This window comes from Anomaloglossus baeobatrachus, chromosome 7 (assembly GCF_048569485.1).
Source record: "Anomaloglossus baeobatrachus isolate aAnoBae1 chromosome 7, aAnoBae1.hap1, whole genome shotgun sequence".
NCBI lineage: Eukaryota > Metazoa > Chordata > Amphibia > Anura > Aromobatidae > Anomaloglossus > Anomaloglossus baeobatrachus.
This window is the reverse complement of record NC_134359.1, coordinates 290,450,577-290,471,587: the sequence shown is the minus strand read 5'-3', so window position 1 is coordinate 290,471,587 and position 21,011 is coordinate 290,450,577. Positions and strand designations below refer to the sequence as shown.

The 21,011-nt window shown below is 46.8% G+C and overlaps 1 protein-coding gene across 3 annotated transcripts in view; it reads right to left on the bottom strand.

Moving 5' to 3' along the window:
* The window catches only part of AXIN1 (axin 1), a 128,076-nt gene that overhangs the window by 32,611 nt on the left and 74,454 nt on the right, over nucleotides 1–21,011 (bottom strand). For 2 of the 3 annotated variants that reach the window (XM_075318404.1, XM_075318406.1), the window contains exons 1-2: nucleotides 14,133–14,315; nucleotides 8,671–9,639 (exon numbers count right to left, since the gene is read on the bottom strand). In XM_075318404.1, the coding sequence (XP_075174519.1) occupies nucleotides 8,671–9,548 (878 nt within the window). In that variant the 5' untranslated portion in view covers nucleotides 9,549–9,639; nucleotides 14,133–14,315. Of the gene's footprint in view, nucleotides 1–8,670; nucleotides 9,640–14,132; nucleotides 14,316–21,011 lie in introns of those variants that run through there. The other variant, XM_075318405.1, reaches the window with a different exon arrangement.

Sequence of the window (21,011 nt, the reverse complement as noted above, 5' to 3'; positions counted from 1 at the left end):
TTGAGCCGACGCATTTCACAGGGGGGCATCCAGTAACCTGATCTGACGTGCTCTTCCTGATGACTACGGAGACGGTGGAAATGAGCGGCGGGCCGGGAAACGCGCCGCGTAAAGCTGCCTTTGTGTAAATAAAAGTTAATGACTTCCCAGGCCTTGTCATGTCGCTCGGGGCTGTCACTGGGACGGGGGTAATTACTCCTAATGCCTAATGATAATTCACTTTCCCCAGACCGTGCGGTGAGACATTGGGAGATGGAGAAGGCCCCTCTCGCTCAGTTTCTTTCCTCTGTTTCTCCCTCTCGCGCTCCCTTTTTCTGGCCACGCTTTTCTTTCCTGTCAGCTCAGCTGGAGGGGAGGAATTTACAAATGGATCCAGTATGACTTGAAAACGGTTTACGCAAGCGGCTCTGCCCCCACCCCGAGCGCGGCCCACTCGCAAGATACATTTACACAAAGTGGCTGAGGAAGTAAAAAACGCGCTTTGTGCCTCATTGCATGTAATGAAACCTGAGCACCAGGCTGGTGGGAGGCAGCGCAGCCCGGACCCTCCACAAGCACAGATACACCAAGGACAAAGCGCGCCGGACACGGCTCTATCCGTACATGTACAAATCTATAGTCTGCGGGGAGGCAGCCTTATACAAATATGGCCGACAGCGACATCCGCACCCATCTGACCGATCACAGTAAATGCAGCTTCTTTGAATAAAGCGCTTTTGGAACTTTGCAAGATTGGGGGGGGGGGGGTACCTGTCCTTTATGGATCCATGAGGAATAATTACTGACATGTACCATATTTATTTGTTTCAGAAGACGCACCGGATTATAAAACACACCCCAAATTTAGACGAAAAAAAAAAGTAGTCCGTCTTATACTCTTACTGGGGGAAGAGGAGGGGGAAGGGTGGCGCCAATGCTGCCGGCGCTGCAGTGGGGGCTGTGCTGGCTGCGGGGGCCTGCAGAACAGGGCGGTGCAGTGGGCGTCCCACTCCCAAATGCTCTGTCAGCGGGCTTCAAAGAAATGGCTCCTGAAGGTGGCGCGTGTGCAGATTGCGCGCTCCGCTCAATGACAAGACGAGATCTCATCTGCGTACGCGTCATTTTCCTTAAGTCCACTGCTGGGAGATCACTGGGCCGGAGGCGGCGCATGCGCACATGAGATTTTGAGCCGAGAGCGCCATCTGCGCACGTGACACCGGGAGCAATTTCTTTGAAGCCCACACCGTCGATAGAGCGTCTGGAACATCCGCCACACAGCCAACAGGGCCCCCGCCGCCAGCACACCGCCCTTTATCCACCTCCCGGTAAACTACATCCAGATTTTAAGATGTACCCCTCATTTTCCTCAGAAAAGTGCGTCTTACAATACGAAAAATATGGTACATTAGTTCTTCATTCAGCCATATATCAGCAGCCTCCTAATCACAAGTTTCAAAAAGGTTCGGCAGATGTCCTATTGTGGAGAATCACAACAATCAGCTGTACTCCCATGTAAGAACTGTCCAGCAAGTGTTTAGTTTCCCTGCAGCACCCCCAGAGGGGAAAAGAAGCATTGCACAGAACTTATTAAAATGAACAACACCCGGACATGCCGCTTCTTCCAAAGCCCTTTCCACTATGGATAGTAGTTTGGGGTCTTGGATGCAGCACTCCCCCTTCTTGAAAGGAGTTTTCCATTTACAAAAATTATCTACGATATGGTCTTTATGATTGGTAGGGGTTATACCTCTAGGATTCCCAAAATGAAGGGGACAAAGCACCCATCTCTCCAGCCTCGATCACTAGTTTGGTGACCCCACTATGAAGGAAGATTATTGAGGGGGTTAATTTGCAGGGGAAACAAGTTAAAAAGGAGACTAGGCTTGGTGACCCCACTACAGGTAACTTCGGGGGGTGTCACAGATTTGCACTTCCCCAGTGCAGGCTCTTCTCTGGATCGGTATGGGACCCAAAACTTGGACCCCATAATTACACAGCAAACTAAGTACTTTATGTGATGGGAATTCTCCTTTAAAAAAACAAAAAAAAAAAAACAAAACACAAACTTAAAAAATGAATTTTCTAAGCTGTAGTAAACATGCTAAAAGAAACAAACCGATCAAAACATTCCTGACCATAACATACAGCACGGACCCTAAAAAGAAGCCCTAAAAAGATGTCTGACAATCTATCCTGACAATCCAGAACCGGTCTAGATGTAAACATGTCATCAGCTCCGAGACTTCTGAAGCCGAATGAAAAGAGCTCTGTGAAAAAAGAAAAAAAAATATATCAAAGGCAGCTTCTGGGGCAGCGACCGCACGGCACGCCGCGCTCGAAGATCTGGGGTATAAATATAGTAAATAGCAAAACTCTGTTCCGTTACTTCATGTTAGACGGAAAAATGAGCAAGCTGTCATTTCTGGAGGGATCGACTTTCCACGAAAAAAAATAGAAAATAAAAAATGAAAAGGTCAGCTGATTCCCCGGATTTGTGTAAAACGAGCGCAGAATTTCCAGGGGGATCAAACGTTTCACTCGCACACAAAAAAAAAAAAAAAAAAAAAAAACTTTGCTGGAAACTCTGAATCACGCCGGGGGAAGACTTTGAAGTCGCGTCTTGTAAGTGAGTAGGAAAGAAGTGGAGAAGAAGAAGAAAAAAACAGCGGCCCACATCAGCAAAAGCGGATCGCCATGGCAATGAGCGAACTCATCTTCACGCCCCCCCTCGCGGTACATGAAGCCGTCATATAGGCGGCCGATCCTTTGATGTGTGATGAGGTCACGCGGATCATAACTCCCATGGTCAGCGGCTTATAAAAGGTAAACAGCAGCGAGCGGCGGCCCCCGGCGTCAGAGCCGCGTATGTGCAAGCAAAACAAACCACAGAGCGACCGTCCGGCTTCCCAGCTACACGAATGCCAGAAACAGGGCCCAAGTCTAGCTGCAAGCTACTGCTCTCTGCCATCAACCATTCCAGGATAGGGAGATGCTGAAGGCAAAAAGAGAAACTATTGTTCTCTGTTATCAGCCGCCCCAAAGTACAAGTAGGACAGGAAAAAAGGAGCCAAACATAGGACCTACTAGCTCGCTGTTATCAGCCAGTTGAAGCTTAGAAAAGTTGGACTATAGAAACGTACACTATTGCATCACTCGCTGTGATCAGCCACTCTAGCGACCATAAGCCGTGACTATACAATCTATTGCTCGCTGTGATCAGCCACTCTAGCGACCATAAGCCCTGACTATACAATCTATTGCTCGCTGTGATCAGCCAGGCTAGCCGATCGTAAGATCTGACTATACAGTCTATTGCTCGCTGCTGTCAGCCACTCTAACTGACCATAAGACCCGACTATAGAATATTGCTCACTGTTATCAGCCATTATAAGTGACCACAAGACCTTATGTCTAATAACAGCGAGCAATGGATTGTATAAGTGACCAGAAGACCTGACTATAGCATCTATTGCTCGCTGCCATCAGCCACTCTAGCTGACCATAAGACCTGCCTACAGAATATTGCTCCCTGTTATCAGCCAGTCTAAAGACCTGACTATACAATCTACTGCTCACTGTTATCAGCAATTATAAGTGACCACAAGACCTTATACAATCCATTGCTCGCTGTTATCAGACATAAGTGACCAGAAGACCTGACTAGCATCTATTGCTCGCTGTTATCAGCCATTCTAGCTGAGCATAAGATCTGACTATAGAATTTGTTGATTGCTTTTATGTCATAAGTGACCACAAGACCTGACTATACAATCCACTGCTCGCTGTTATCAGCTAGTCTGAGCCAGGTACAGGCTGTTACTGCCGAGCTATATTATGCCATCACTTATGATCAGTGGGGTCCGAGACCCTAACCTTATCCTGAGAATGAACGAGTGGCCATTTAGCATTGTGCCCTGCTCAGTTTTCTCTGTACGGCGCCCCCTGGCTGTGAGAGAACTACAGCCGACCACATTCACTTCAATGGCGTTCCATGCCCAGCGGGTGACCAGAGCGCCACTGAGCAGCGAAAACAGTGCAGTGACCCCTTTGTACTCAGAATCGGTGGGGGTCCCAGAGGTCTGAGCCCCCAGAAATGATTAAGTAATGATGTATAGTAGAGATAAAACCATCACCAAGTCTTTACGCTGTAGGATCCATCCCATATATGACTACACTATAGAATAAGACCTATACTCGCTGCTTGCCTATATCCTATACTACAGACTCGTTTTGGTACTTCTCAATATCATCTTATGTCTCCTGTGTCCTGGAAGTGTGTTCCAATGTATCAGTGCAGGTAAAACGTCAAAAGGCAAATTAAAGATGTTATCCCTATACAGGCGGCATACCCTTCCTTGGTCAGACGTTGCAGCATAGTTGCGGGTGTTTTGTTGCGGTGCCCCTGGACCGTAAAAGGTGAATCTATTCCCTGTAAATGGCTGAAACGAAATAGAAGAGGCAGTGACCTAAACAACACGTCGCTCCCCGAGGGCCGCATGCGGATGCTTTACATTTTTTCATTAATAATCTATTGCAGACGGAGGGATAATAAAGGCCGGGAATGAATCGTGCACCTGCTCCATCTTGTTACTCGGCCGCGGCGCATTTGCTTCTGTGATTTTTCTTACAAAAGGATAAGAGTCTCGCTTTGGGGGACGCAAGGGGAAAAAAGGAAAAAAAAAAAATCTTTTAAGCAGAGAAACGCAACGTTGTACCAGTACAAAGCCAACATTACTGCAGTCTATGAACGGACGGGAATCGCGGCATCGAATCGGCTGATTGCTAATGTGAAGGGATCAGCATCGGCCCCAAAACATTTAGGCTAGTTTCACACTTGCGTTGGACGGTATCCATTGCTATCCGCAGCCTTGAGGAATTACGGAAACCGTTACATTCCTCATAGACTTCTATTAGCTACGGATAGCAACGGATGGTCTTGCATTGCATCCGCCCCGCAGCGCATCAGTTGTTTTGACGCTGACCGTCAGTGACCGCCGGGCGGATGGAACGCTGCATGTAGCGTTTTTCTGTGCTTGGCGGAGTGTCAAAAAAACGCAACCTGCAGGATTCCGTCTGCGTCCGTTGTTTTTATAATGGACGCCTATGGTGGCGGATTCCGTTAGAATCTGTCATTTGACGGATTCCATTAACGCAGCTGTCTTTACACAACTGCGCATGCTCAGATGTGTAAAGTCAAGGAAAAAAACCTACAACGGATTGCGTTATTGTGTATGATCTGTAGCATGCGTTGTGCCACTATATGCAACGCATCCGTTGCATGCGTCACACAACGCAATGCTACGGATCCCGTCCAACGCAAGTGTGAAACTAGCCTTTTACAATCATCGTGATCTTACTGTCGCAGCTAGGCCTCGTGTATTCAGTATCATCGGTAACATTTGTTCTCGTAGATGACTATGGAGGGTTTAAAGTAAAGGTCCATCAATTTTGAGCGATGCCATATTAGTCGTGTGCATGAGCCCGAACATAGGGCAACTAAATAGCTGAACCTTGCACCAAATGTATAAGCATAACGCTTCATTATGTCTACTAGAATTGGTCCATAGCCCATGGCCACCAAACTACAAACCTCCGGCTACCCGTAGCATCCCCATCACCTCCCCTCATTAGTAGGTCCCGACACACCTACGACGTTGCGGCATCAGACCAGTCAGATGTGACCGCTGGACCGGAGGGCTGCACACATCTTGGTATTTTGGCTTAATATTAACCTTTACATCCTTTAGAAAAAAAAAGTACAGTGGAACCTTGGATTAAGAGTAACTTGGCTTGAGAGCGTTTTGCAAGACAAGAAAAGCTTTCTAAAAATTTGTAACTTGGTTTAAGAGCAATGATTTGCAATAAGAGCAAATCCTCACCGTGCACACTTCCGGTTCTGTCCTTTCACCGCGCTCTGAAGGTAACTTTCTGTACTATTCTATATAGAGTGTACAGTACAGTATATACTATATAGCATGTCTATCAATTAGCATTTGTGGATACAGTATTGTACTCTTTCGGCTAACTAGTACAGCACATTGCTTGTACCTCCCACACACCAACAATTCTATTGTACGCTAACGTATAGTTTAATTTGTTTTATATGCTTTTACTGTTCTGTACAGTATTTTGTATTAGTGTACTGTAATAATTTTAAATGAATACAATAAATTATTTTTTATTACTGTAATAAGTGTGTAAATACAGTAATATTTTTGGGTTGTGGAACGAATTGTCTGCGTTTTAATTATTTCCTATGGGAAAATTCACTTTGATATAAGAGTAACTTGGTTTAAGAGCACACTCCCGGAACCAATTATGCTCGTACTCCAAGGTTTCACTGTATTAAAATATACTATACAATCATTCGCGAGATCCTCACCAGCTCCCGTGGCATTACTTTAAGCTCATGGGCCCCAATGCAAAAAGCACCAATTATTGCACGTTTTTAACCCCTTCTCCAGCCGACAATTTGTCCTCCCCTTCTTCCAAGAGCCATAACTTTTTTTATTTTTCCGTCAATATAGCCATACGAGGGCTTGTTTTTTTTTGCAGGACAAATTGTATTTTTGAAGGACACCATTCATTCTGCCTCATACTAGAAAAAAAATTCCAAGTGCAGTGAAACTGCAAAAAAAGTGCAATTCTACAATTCCTTTTTTTTTTTTTTTTTTATTTACTATGTTAAATGGTAAAATTGTTATATGGTAAAAGTGATCTGGCAATATGATTCACCAGGTCAGTACAAGTACGCACATACCAAACATGCACAGTTTTACTTTTATCGAAGAGGTGGGGAAAAAAAACCAAAAGTGTGTATGTAAAAATTATATATATATATATATATATATATATATATATATATATATATATATATATATATATATATATATATATATATATATATATATATATATATATATATATATATATTTTTTTATATATATAATTTTTACATACACACTTTTGGTTTTTTTCCTCACCTCTTCGATAAAAGTAAAACTGTACATGTTTGGTATGTGCGTACTTGTACTGACCTGGTGAATCATATTGCCAGATCACTTTTACCATATAGTGAACATAGTAAATAAAAATAAAATCTATATATCTAGCACTTTCGTTGGATCTGGGGCAGTGTGAGGACTTTTTTTGCGCCTTGTGTGAAAGTTTTTAATCATGATGGGTAGATGCAATGTTTCATTGCCCGTTATTGCATCGTAATGCAATGCTGCGGCGAAAACCCACTGTAATTCTGGAGTTTTGAGTTTTTTCTCGCAACGTCCTTTACCAATGAGATTAGCCGATTTTATATTTTGATAAATCTGGCATTTATGAATGCAGCGATATCAAATGTGTATTTTTTTTATTTTCAAAGAAGGCAAAAAGGGGGGAGGATTTCAACTATTTTTTTCAGATTTTTAAGAACTTTTCTTCAACTTTTTTTTTATTGATTTTACTAGTCCCACTATTCGATCACTTTTGCTGATCAGAGCAATGTTGCAGCATCCCTCTGAACAGCAGAAATGCTGAACTTCTGTGAGTCATTACAGCAACAGGGGCATCATCTGACCTCTCACTTCCATGCCAACCCATTGACTCCCTGTGATGGCGGCAGGGAAAAGCGCAATCACCGCCGGAGCACGTTAGATCACGCTGTCAGACTGACAGCGCAATCTCTAACTGGCTAGCAGGTGCGGGTAGATCAGAGAGCCACCCACGCCTGTTAGCTGCACATGTTGGCTGATCAGGTCAGCCGACATGTGCGGGGAAAGATGTGGGCTCGCCGTGTGAGCACACATCAAAGGGAGGCGACCTATGACATATACGCCCTAGTTCATAAAGGGTTTATTAGCATTGGTGTTTTTATACAAGCCAAAAGGACTTTTGGGGCCCTTCAAGATGGAGGGTCCGGGTGTGATTGTAACCGCTGCTCCTACTGCAGTTACACCGCTCTCTGCAAATTTGCAAGCAATGGCAGTGGAGAAGGTGTCAGATCTGGGAAATTCGAGAGAACTGCTTTGCCCTGAAAAACTGGTCCTGCAAAGCTCTGTACAATTGCACATTATGACACTTTAAAGGGGTTGTATAGGGGCTAAGCATCTGATCTTGATGTAATTGACAATCACCAGTGGCACAATATCGCTCAGGTGGGATTTGGAAGCTCAGGAAGACCCCTAGTGATCAGACACTTACCTATCCTGTGGAAAGGGGCTATGCTTTGATTGCAGGAAACATTTTCACACAACAAAAATCCTTAAGTGTTAGGCAGAAGACAACTAATGACTTGCCCATCATAGCATTGTCATCCTTCACCAAACTGAGCGATGGCTGTAAGCACGGCAAGGCACTTTGACAGCTCATGCGGCAAAGCGGGCTGACAAAGCGCCAATGCGTGCATACAGCCATCACTCACAAGTGAGCGGTGCCTATAGTGCACACTCATGATTCAAAGCCAACAGCTCCCAGGAGGAAATAAATTCATTTTCTCCCAGTAGCCGCGCAGCATCGTAACGCTATATACCTGCAGATTAACCCTATATCTGCAGGTCAACAGGATTTTCCGAGCTGAAAGGTTCACATCCAACCCACAAGTTGTCTAGGGTTTTAGCAGGCTTTCCAATGTCACAATGCAGTCCTGGTATAACACAGGATATATTGAAATAAGCGCCATCAGATGAACGTGGGCCCTACCTGAACTCTCTCCCGTCGCTCCGCCGTCTCGCTGGTGCCGTACAATGCGATGCAGCTTCTAAAATAAGTTTCTGGTTGATTCTGTTTGAAGAAATAGATTCTCTTTCGCAGTCGTCGTCCTCCGCTTGGTCACACTTCCATTCCTCGTCCTCGTTAAGAGTAGGTAAATATCCAGGTGGACCCTTCCCCGTCCCAGACCCCGAGCTATGGTCACTGTAAACCTTAGGACTTTCCCCGCCAACTGTTGTACACTCTAGATAGATATCAGATTTAAGGAACACGGGGTACGTATTGTCCTCCATCATTGACTGGATCTCCATTTGGGCCTGGTCAAACATGTCCGGCTCGATTTGCTGCCTCAAAACACAATCCTTAATAAAACTTTTCGTTGCTGGCTTGATCTGTCGGGAGACGATGCCATTATTGTCCAGAATGTATTTTTTGTAAATCACTTTGGCCAGTTTGAGCCTTTTTTCCACCTTGGAGTCACTGGGCTCCAGTTTCCGAAAGCCACTGCAAGCGAACCAGAAATCGAGCAAATCTCCGCAATTTTCCTGCTGTAAAAAAGTTCGGAACAATTTAATCCCATCCTGGTCGTCGAGCAGAGAGTGAAGCGATTCAGCCCATTTTAAATACGGTGGCGTGGGGGAAGCGCTGCCCTCGGGTTCGTAACCTAGGTCCAGGTCGGGCCGCCTCGGCGTCGCCGTCGAAGTCTCGTTTCTGATCCCATCGATTTTTGCAGAGTAATAGCTGTGGCTGAACGGCCTGGAATCTGCTGTAACCAGTTCTCCTTCCTCTCCGGGGACCGGCGGTCTGGGTGCATCCTCAGTAAAGCTTCCCCCTAGATCCAAAGGGAAACCTTTCCCCTGGACACTCATCTTGACGGTATGCGATTACAAAGTAAGGATCAAGATGTGGATTCAATATGTGTTCATTTCGAGACGAAGGTCCCCGATAAACATTAGCCTCCTGCAAAACAAGAAAATTATATATGAGCGTTGGGGTCAAAACACAAGCAAGCAAAAAAACACCCCAAAAGTATAGACTACCAAAATCTATGAACGTTTTACCGAAAATGACCCAAAAACTTTTGTTCAAGTCGAAAAATTCTGGACAGACTGTCTTCTTGAGATGAGAAGATCCTATCAGTCTGCGAACCTTCACCTAGGCATTTATTCACTTTACGCTCCCTCTAAACGGAGACACTAAGGCCCCTTTCATCTTGCCCTAATTTGCGGCCGGTCACTGCTATAGTCCTATAATAGGCGACGTGCTGTTCTCCCCGACAGATCCTGCACTTTGAACCCGGAGCGGACGGAGATGAAAGAGGAGCAGATAACGAGGAGTCGTAAACATTTCTCCTAAAGAAATACGTGATGACATAAAAACTCGGCCTGATCTAATCCGCCGCTATCGATGTGAATCACAGCACAATGTGCACACACCGAGCCGGCCAAGTCCAACCAAGTCACGTCAGGGCGGCCGAGATGACACGGAGCAGGTGGAAAGGCTCAGCTCTCGGTTGGGTTATTACTTTTACTAGAATTAAAACCAGGAAACACATAAAAACTAGGATTTATGACAATGACGTTAGGGAGATGGTTCAGAAAATAAATGAGACTCAGGATGGGGAGGGGAGGAGGATGATGATGATGATGATGATGATGAACCTTCATATTCAGGGGATGCAACTACACAGAGCAATGCTGTACCGAAAAGAGGGGGGGGTACATACTTATGTAGAAAAAAGCTACTGCTAACTTGCTATGTCCGCAAGCTGCAGAAAATTTGTTAACAAAACAACTACATCTTCTGGCAGAACAATGCAATAAAAAAAGCGTGCATTTTTGCCGCGTTTTTGTCCCATGTGGCTTTTTTTTTTTTTTTGTAAAATCAATGGCTGGAAAAGCTCAAAAACACTGGACAAAAATGCACAAAGAATTGCTGCAATTTGTCAACCCAAAACTTCATAGGGGGTAAAGCAATGCGCACACAGCATTTCTGAATTTTCATACTTTGGTTGGAGATGGAAAGACATGCACTCTTGGGTGACAAACTGCACCAAAAAATGCGGCAAAAAAATGCTCACAGCCATAAATGACAGCAAGCTCTTCAAGAGAGAAAGTGCTCAGCATTTTCTATGCACTGTATGTAAAAAAAGGGTGTAGAAAATTTTGAGGGTATCAATGTATGTCCTGCACATTACGAGATGAGAATAAGCTACTCCCATCACAATTTCCATGGTACGGGCACTGGGACTGGCCGGCAGCATCTGGATTTATCACACCCAACCGCCAACTAAACATCTATGGCCGAATTCTCGCTACATGTGCAAGGTCCGAAAAACCTCCAAGAGTCCAGATCAGCCAAATAGTGGTGTACATCAGGAATTACTCTTGCCATAAACCTCCAATGTATCCTGCAGACCTCAAAATGCCCATAGACCTGGAGCAAACCCAGACAAACCTTTGGCCAGTATGTATTTTCCAATATCTGCCCCAATGGAACACGAATTGCAGCCGACTTTGCTAATCAATATATCATATCATTTATTCTGTAGTCCAGGGCTTACAGGAGGCATCCATCCTGCGTACTAATGCACAACTTATTCCACATCTGGTTTCTCTGGAGGCATCAGTAGATCTAAACCTTAGATATGTCCGGCGCCCCTAGCACAGGTACATGTCCAGGACCTCCAACCAGAACTGTCAATCACACTGCAGCACCCCGGCCTCATTCAGAATGAACATTGACAACACAGAACCGTGTGTACTGAGCAGCCACACAGTAAGCTGCGACGATCTGCGCGTCCCAATACGTTTCTATCACACCTACGATGGTCGTGTAATTTTGCCCTGCAACAGGCGCCGCGTCCTGCCAGCCGACACCCCCAAGAGGCGCCGCGTCCCGCCAACCGTTTTGGAGATTCTGTGAATCAGTTATGTCCTCTATCACACCTACGATGCTTGTGTAATTTTGCCCCCCAACGGGCGCAGCGTCCCGCCAGCCGCCCCTTAACGGGCGCCGCGTCCCGCCAGCCGCCCCTCAACGGGCGCCGCGTCCCGCCAGCCGCCCCCCAACGGGCGCCGCGTCCCGCCAGCCGCCCCCCAACGGGCGCCGCGTCCCGCCAGCCGCCCCCCAACGGGCGCCGCGTCCCGCCAGCCGCCCCCCAACGGGCGCCGCGTCCCGCCAGCCGCCCCCCAACGGGCGCCGCGTCCCGCCAGCCGCCCCCCAACGGGCGCCGCGTCCCGCCAGCCGCCCCCCAACGGGCGCCGCGTCCCGCCAGCCGCCCCCCAACGGGCAACGCGTCCCGCCAGCCGCCCCCCAACGGGCAACGCGTCCCGCCAGCCGCCCCCCAACGGGCAACGCGTCCCGCCAGCCGCCCCCCAACGGGCAACGCGTCCCGCCAGCCGCCCCCCAACGGGCAACGCGTCCCGCCAGCCGCCCCCCAACGGGCAACGCGTCCCGCCAGCCGCCCCCCAACGGCCAACGCGTCCCGCCAGCCGCCCCCCAACGGCCAACGCGTCCCGCCAGCCGCCCCCCAACGGGCAACGCGTCCCGCCAGCCGCCCCCCAACGGGCAACGCGTCCCGCCAGCCGCCCCCCAACGGGCAACGCGTCCCGCCAGCCGCCCCCCAACGGGCAACGCGTCCCGCCAGCCGCCCCCCAACGGGCAACGCGTCCCGCCAGCCGCCCCCCAACGGGCAACGCGTCCCGCCAGCCGCCCCCCAACGGGCAACGCGTCCCGCCAGCCGCCCCCCAACGGGCAACGCGTCCCGCCAGCCGCCCCCCAACGGGCAACGCGTCCCGCCAGCCGCCCCCCAACGGGCAACGCGTCCCGCCAGCCGCCCCCCAACGGGCAACGCGTCCCGCCAGCCGCCCCCCAACGGGCAACGCGTCCCGCCAGCCGCCCCCCAACGGGCAACGCGTCCCGCCAGCCGCCCCCCAACGGGCAACGCGTCCCGCCAGCCGCCCCCCAACGGGCAACGCGTCCCGCCAGCCGCCCCCCAACGGGCAACGCGTCCCGCCAGCCGCCCCCCAACGGGCAACGCGTCCCGCCAGCCGCCCCCCAACGGGCAACGCGTCCCGCCAGCCGCCCCCCAACGGGCAACGCGTCCCGCCAGCCGCCCCCCAACGGGCAACGCGTCCCGCCAGCCGCCCCCCAACGGGCAACGCGTCCCGCCAGCCGCCCCCCAACGGGCAACGCGTCCCGCCAGCCGCCCCCCAACGGGCAACGCGTCCCGCCAGCCGCCCCCCAACGGGCAACGCGTCCCGCCAGCCGCCCCCCAACGGGCAACGCGTCCCGCCAGCCGCCCCCCAACGGGCAACGCGTCCCGCCAGCCGCCCCCCAACGGGCAACGCGTCCCGCCAGCCGCCCCCCAACGGGCAACGCGTCCCGCCAGCCGCCCCTCAACGGGCAACGCGTCCCGCCAGCCGCCCCTCAACGGGCAACGCGTCCCGCCAGCCGCCCCTCAACGGGCAACGCGTCCCGCCAGCCGCCCCTCAACGGGCAACGCGTCCCGCCAGCCGCCTGGCTACTGTTTTGGAGATTCTGTGAATCAGTCATCAATTTGGTCCTCATCACAGTTGCAAAGATCCTGACTCTTGCTCAATTTTCCTGCTTCCTTCAACTTTAAAAGCTGACTGATCACTTGCTGATAACATCCCTAAGCCCCCCAGACTGTCACCATCAGATCATTAATATTACTCCAGTCACCTTTATCATTATGGCAGATCAGTGTCCAGGCTGACCACTCCAGTCATATTGCTACCCTCCATTAACCCTGTGGTTCCTCACTGCATCCATCTCCACCTGCTCAGTTGATTTCACAAGTGATACAATATAACTACATATAATAATAAGATAAATGCACAATCCCAGACAAACACACGTGCAAAACCGTCATCACCAACTTTCAGCAGATTTATATCTACCACGTCTGCTGGGAGTTGTAGTTCTCCACCAACTGGAGACCAATTCTACAGGTGACAAAGAAATTTTGAGATGGGGATGAAAAAAAAAAGTGACTTGAATCCAACAGAATTGACAGAAACCATCTGCAGCAAATCCATAAGCGTACAACATTTTCATAATCTCCAGGTCGTACGTTTTGCACTTTGGCGTTACACCGGTGCAAAAATAAAAAACAAACTACTACTTACTATGGAAATGCAAATTTTACGTAATTTTTTTCACGTAAATGTGACTTAAATTAGATAAATTTGCATAAAAGCAAATAAGTTGCATCACGTGATCTGGGGGTGGAGGGGAAGCTATAACAAATAAAAGGAGGTCTCTGCCCCGCAGCCGGGATCAGATGAGGGGGGAGCCGGGAGCTGCAGGTACTAGAGGCCGGGGATCTCCGGCCTGTGCCCCGCTCCGCACTCCGCGGCCTCCAAGGCGCTCGTCTGCGAAGTTTCCTCCCAGTACGGATGACCCCCCTCGGCTCCCGTCACACTCACCTCCCTGGAAAGAAGCCGGCTCTCCTGCCGGGATAGTGCGCCGGGCCCTCGTCTTCCTCCGCTCCAGCGCCACCCATCAAGCTTCCGGCGGCGGCTGAGGGAGACAGAGGCGAAAACAAAGCGAGCGCTGCGGGCCGGCAGCCATGCTCCGGCGAGCTCCTGGCGGTGAGTGCGCTCTGCCTGTGTGTGTGAAGGCAGAGAGAGTGGAGCAGCCTGGACGTGCGCGCGCCCTGCGTCGGTGCGTCACTAGGAAAGGGGAGGGAGGAAGAGGACGGGAGCGGGGGCGCGCACGCGGACGTAGAGGGGAAGGCGGCGCGCTGCCGACGACGACGGCGCGCGTTATCTTCCCGCCACGGGCGCGTGCCCTGCCTGCCCTGACTGGAGGAGAACCTGTGCGTCTCCCCCCCTCAGTCACCATTACTAAGCTTAGTCCTGTCACATAGCTCTGTTATGAGAACTATAGAAAAAAACAAAGTCAGAAGCCACTTTTTACCTCAGAATCCAGTCACACATCACCATAATCACTAGTATAGTAGCTTTGCTCTAGCAAAACATCAATAGAAGAGTGGATGGTCCTGTCAGAGCCATGTTCTGAGGCAAAAGTGGGGGGGACAAAGTCTCAGAAGCCTCTTTCTACCTCAAAATCCAGTCACACATCACCATAATCACTAGTATAGTAGCTTTGCTCTAGCAAAACATCAATAGAAGAGTGGATGGTCCTGTCAGAGCCATGTTCTGAGGCAAAAGTGGGGGGGAAAAAGTCTCAGAAGCCTCTTTCTACCTCAAAATCCAGTCACACATCACCATAATCACTAGTATAGTAGCTTTGCTCTAGCAAAACATCAATAGAAGAGTGGATGGTCCTGTCAGAGCCATGTTCTGAGGCAAAAGTGGGGGGGGAAAAGTCTCAGAAGCCTCTTTCTACCTCAAAATCCAGTCACACATCACCATAATCACTAGTATAGAAGCTTTGCTCTACCAAAAAATCAATAGAAGAGTGGATGGTCCTGTCAGAGCCATGTTCTGAGGCAAAAGTGGGGGGAAAAAGTCTCAGAAGCCTCTTTCTACCTCAAAATCCAGTCACACATCACCATAATCACTAGTATAGAAGCTTTGCTCTACCAAAACATCAATAGAAGAGTGGATGGTCCTGTCAGAGCCATGTTCTGAGGCAAAAGTGGGGGGAAAAAAGTCTCAGAAGCCTCTTTCTACCTGAGAATCCAGTCACACATCACCATAATCACTAGTATAGTAGTAATGCTCTACCAAAACATCAATAGAATAGTAGCTGGTCCTGTCAGAGCAATGTTCTGAGGCAAAAATGGGGGGAGAAAGTCTCAGAAGCCACTTTTTACCTCAAAATCCAGTCACACGGCCCCATAGTCATTATTATATCATCATATTGCCTAATTTTACAGTTTGACCGCTTCGCTAGACCATATAATCAATATAAAACAGTGGATGGTCATGGCAGAGCAATGTTCTGAGGAAAAATAGTGGGGAAAAAGTCTCAGAAGCCATTTTTTGCCTCAAAATCCAGTCACACAGCCCCCGAATAATTAATATATCATAATATCGCCTAAATTTGCAGTTTCGCTCCACCTTATCATCAACGGTCCTGTCAGAGCCATGTTCTGAGGAAAAAGTGGGGGAAAAAAAAGTCTCAGAAGCCACTTTCTACCTCATAATCCAGTCACACGGCCCCATAGTCATTATTATATCATCATATTGCCTAATTTTACAGTTTCACCTCTCCGCTAGACCATATAATCAATATAAAAGAGTGGATGGTCCTGTCAGAGCAATGTCCTGAGGAAAAATTGTGGGGAAAAAGTCTCCAAAGCCATTTTTTACCTCAAAATCCAGTCACACATTCCCATAACAAATATTATATAATATCGCCTAAGTTTGTAGTTTCGCTCCACCACATAATCACATAATCAATGGTCCTGTCCGAGCAATATTCTGAGAAAAAATAGTGAGAAAAAAAATCTCAAGACATTTTCTGCCTCATAATCCAGTCACACATCCCCCAAATCACTATTATATCATCATATCGCCTAATTTTGCAGTTTCGCTCCACCATATAATCAATGGTCCTGTCAGAGCACTGTTCTGAGGAAAAATTGTGGGGAAAAAGTCTCAGAAGCCACTTTTTACCTCAAAATCCAGTCACACAGCCCCAGAATAATTAATATATCATAATTTCGCCTCCATTTGCAGTTTCGCTCCACCATATCATCAACGGTCCTATCAGAGCCATGTTCTGAGGAAAAAGTGGGGGAAAAAAGTCTCAGAAGCCACTTTCTACCGCATAATCCAGTCACACATTCCCATAATAACTATTATATCAACATTTTGCCTAATTTAGCAGTTTCACCGTTTCGCTCTACTATAGTAGATGGTCGTGTCACAGCAATATTCTGAGGAAAAAATAGTGAGGAAAAAATATCTCAAGACATTTTCAGCTTCATAATCCAGTCACATAATCACTATTATATCATCATATCGCCTAATTTTTGCGTTTTGTCACTGCTTCACTTTTCCATATAACGCAATATGATGTCAATGGTCCTGTTGTGCAATTCTGTTCTGAGCAGAAATACAGGTGATTCTCAATAAATTAGAAGATCATCAAAAAGTTAATTTTTTTCAGTAATTCAATACAAAACGAGAGACGCATATACCGTATTATAGAGTCATTACACACAGAGTGATCTATTTCAAGTGTTTATTTCTGTTAATGTTGAGGATTATGGCTTACAGCCAATGAAAGCCCAAAAGTCATTATCTCAGAAAATTAACATCATTACCGCAAAAGACCTGCAAGGGCTTCCTAAGCATTTAAAATGGTCCCTTAGTCTGGTTCAGTAGGCTACACAATCATAGGGAAGACTGATGACTTGACAGATGTCCAGAAGGCAATCAGTGACACATTCCGTAAGGAGGGTAAGTCAGAAAGGGCATTGCTAAAGAAGTTGGCTGTTCACAGAGTGCTGAATCCAAGCATATTAATGGAGAGTTCAACGGAAGGAAAAAGTGTGGTAGAAAAAGGTGCACAAGCCATCGGGATAACTGCAGCCTTGATAGGATTGTTAACAAAAAGCCATTCAAAAAATTTGGAGAAGATTCACAAGGAGTGGACTGCAGTGCTTCAAGAGCCACCACACACAGACGTATCCAGGACATGGGCTACAAGTGTCGCATTCCTTGTGTCACCACTCATGACCAATAGACAACGCCAGAAGCGTCTTACCTGGACCAAGGAGAAAAAGAACTGGACTGTTCTCAGTGTTCAAGGTGTTGTTTTAAGATGAAAGTAAATTTTGCATTTCATTTGGAAATCACGGTCCCAGAGTCTGGAGGAAGAGTGGAGAGGCCACAATCCAAGCTGCTGGAGGTCTAGTGTGAAGTCTCCACAATCAGTGATGGTTTGGGGAGCCATGTCATCTGCTGGTGTAGCTCCACTGTGTTTTATCAAGAACAAAGTCAGAGCAGCCGTCTACCGGGAAATTTTCATGCTTCCCTCTGCAGACAAGCTTTTGGAGATGGAAATGTCATTTTCCAGCAGGACCTAGCACCTGTCCACACTGCCAAAAGTACCAATACCTTGCTTACTAACCACAGTGTCACTGTGATTGATTGTCCAGCAAAATCTCCTGACCTAAACCCCATAGAGAATCTAGGAGAGACATCAGACCCAACAATGCAGATAAGCTGAAGGCTACGATCAAAGCAACCTGGACTTCCATAACACCTCAGCAGTGCTACAGGCTGATCGCCTCCATGCCACATTGCCGCATTGATGCAGTAATTCATGCAAAAGAAGCCGCGACCAAGTATTGAGGCATTTACTGTACAGACTTTTCAGTAGGCGCCAACACTTTTGAGTGTAAAATCATTTTTTTCAGTTGGTCTTATATATATTCTAATTTTCTGAGATAATGACTTTTGGGTTTTCACTGGCTGTACGCCATAATCATCAACATTACCAGAAATAAACACTGTAAATAGATCCCTCTGTGTGTAATGACTCTATATAATATATAGGAATAGATCCCCTATGTGTGTAACGACTCTATATACTATATAAAAATAGACCCCTCTGTTTAATGACTCTATATAATATTTAGAAATAGATTCCTTTGTGTGTAATGATTCTATATAATATATAGAAATAGATCCCTCTGTGTGTAATGATTCTATATAATATATAGAAATAGATCCCTCTGTGTGTAATGACTCTATATAATATATAGAAATAGATCCCTCTGTGTGTAATGACTCTATATAACATATAGTAATAGATCCCTCTGTGTGTAACAACTCTATATACTATATAAAAATAGACCCCTCTGTGTTTAATAACTCTATATAATATATAGGAATAGATCCCTCTGTGTGTAATGACTAAATAATATATAGTAATAGATCCCTCTGTGTGTAATGACTCTATATAACATATAGTAATAGATCCCTCTGTGTGTAACGACTCTATATACTATATAAAAATAGACCCCTCTGTGTTTAATGACTCTATATAATATATAGGAATAGATTCCTCTGTGTGTAATGACTCTATATAATATATAGGAATAGATCCCTCTGTGTGTAATGGCTCTATATAATATATAGGAATAGATCCCTCTGTGTGTAATGACTCTATATAATATATAGGAATAGATCCCTCTGTGTGTAATGACTCTATATAATATGTGTTTCCCTTTTTGTATTGAATTACTGAAATAGATGTGATCCGAGAAGAAATAGTGGGGAAAAAAGCCTCAGAAGCCACTTTTCAACCTCACTATCTATTCAATTTATACAATTGCTTTACCTAATTTTGCTGGGGTTTTTTTCAACTATTTTTTTTCTACGTTGCAATGCAATAGGAGTTTTTCCCAAACACCTGTGGCTCATAAATTCATTGTGGGGAATTAGTTATTACGTCACATTTATGTATTTTTCTCACGATGGTAATGAAAGACGAGGGAGCGCGTCCTTTCTCTGATGTTTTATTGCCATTTGTTTGCGGTATTATCTTATTGAACTAAATAGAGATAACTGGAAGCATGTAAAAATAATAAAAATAAAAAAAATAATGGAAACCGCATAAACAATTATCACAAGAGTGAAAATTACATAAAAATGTATAGAAAGAGAAAAGTATTAAAAAAAACGCCAGTATTAAGAGGCGCATGATATTTTACAATGCGCCACCACCACAGCTCGTGAACGTACTCTTACGCTATTTTATCTCCAAGGTTTTTTTGGGTTTTTGAGAGGCCCAAAAAAAAATTTAAAACGTGGATTTGACATTGAAATTATTAGGAAGAGCCGTTCAAGCGTTTTGTAAGGTTTTTTTTTTGGGGGGGGGGGGGTTTCTACGGATTGGCTGCAAGAAACCCCTCTGAGAATACCCCACTGCATTGCTTTCTGTTTTGGGGGCTGCTATATACAGTACCCTATGAACCACAATACAACTCATAATCAGTGTCAGGTAGAAAGAATCAGTCCAAGAGTGCCCCTATAGCGTGGTCAGACAGAGGTCACCCAGGAACAGTGCCAACCTTCTAGTGCCCTCATAATCAGGAGAAAGCATTGATCCAGGAACACCGGCAGTCATATAGTGCCCCAATAATAAGGGTCAGACGGAGAGTTCACGCAGGAACAGTGAGAGCCATAAAGTGCCACATAGTCATGGTCAGACATGAAGAACGTTTGTCCAAAACAGTTCCAGCCATTAAGTACCCTCGTAATTTTGGTAAGTCAGGAAGAGTCGGACCAGGAACAGTGTCAGACATACAGCGCCCTCATAATCATGGTCAGGCAGGAAGAGAGTTATCTCAAGAACAGTGTCAGTCATACATTGCCCCCCATAATCAGGGTCAGACAGGAAGAGAATTTGACTAAGAAGAGTACCAGCCATTGAGCGCCCCATAATCAGGGTTACCATAGAGTGCCTCATAATCAGGGTCACCATAGAGTGCCCCATATTTAGGGTTACCATAGAGTGCATAATCAAGGTTAGACATGAAGAAAGTTGGTCCAAGAGAAGTGCCAGTCATAGAGTACACTCGTAATGATGGTAAGTCAGGAAGAGTCCAACATGGAACAGTGCCTAATATACAGCACCCTCATGATCATGGTCAGGTAGAAAGAGTGCCATCCATAATCATGGTTACCATAGAGTGCCCCATAATCATGGTTACCATAGAGTGCCCCATAATCAGGGTTACCATAGAGTGCCCCATAATCATGGTTACCATAGAGTGCCCCATAATCATGGTTACCATAGAGTGCCCCATAATCATGGTTACCATAGAGTGCCCCATAATCATGGTTACCATAGACTGCCCCATAATCATGGTTACCATAGAGTGCCCCATAATCATGGTTACCATAGAGTGCCCCATAATCAGGGTTACCATAGAGTGCCCCATAATCAGGGTTACCATAGAGTGCCCCATAATCAGGGTTACCATAGAGTGCCCCATAATCAGGGTTACCATAGAGTGCCTCATAATCAGGGTCACCGTATAGTGCCCCATAATCAGGGCCACAATAGAGTTTCCAATAATCAGGGACACCGTAGAGTGCCCTATAATCAGGGTCACCATAGAGTGCCCTATAATCAGGGTCACCATAGAGTGCCCCATAATCAGGGTCACAATAGAGTGCCCCATAATCAGGGTCACAATAGAGTTTCCAATAATCAGGGACACCGTAGAGTGCCCCATAATCAGGGTCACCATAGAGTGCCCCATAATCAGGGTCACAATAGAGTGCCCCATAATCAGGGTCACAATAGAGTGCCCCATAATCAGGGTCACAATAGAGTGCCCCATAATCAGGGTCACAATAGAGTTTCCAATAATC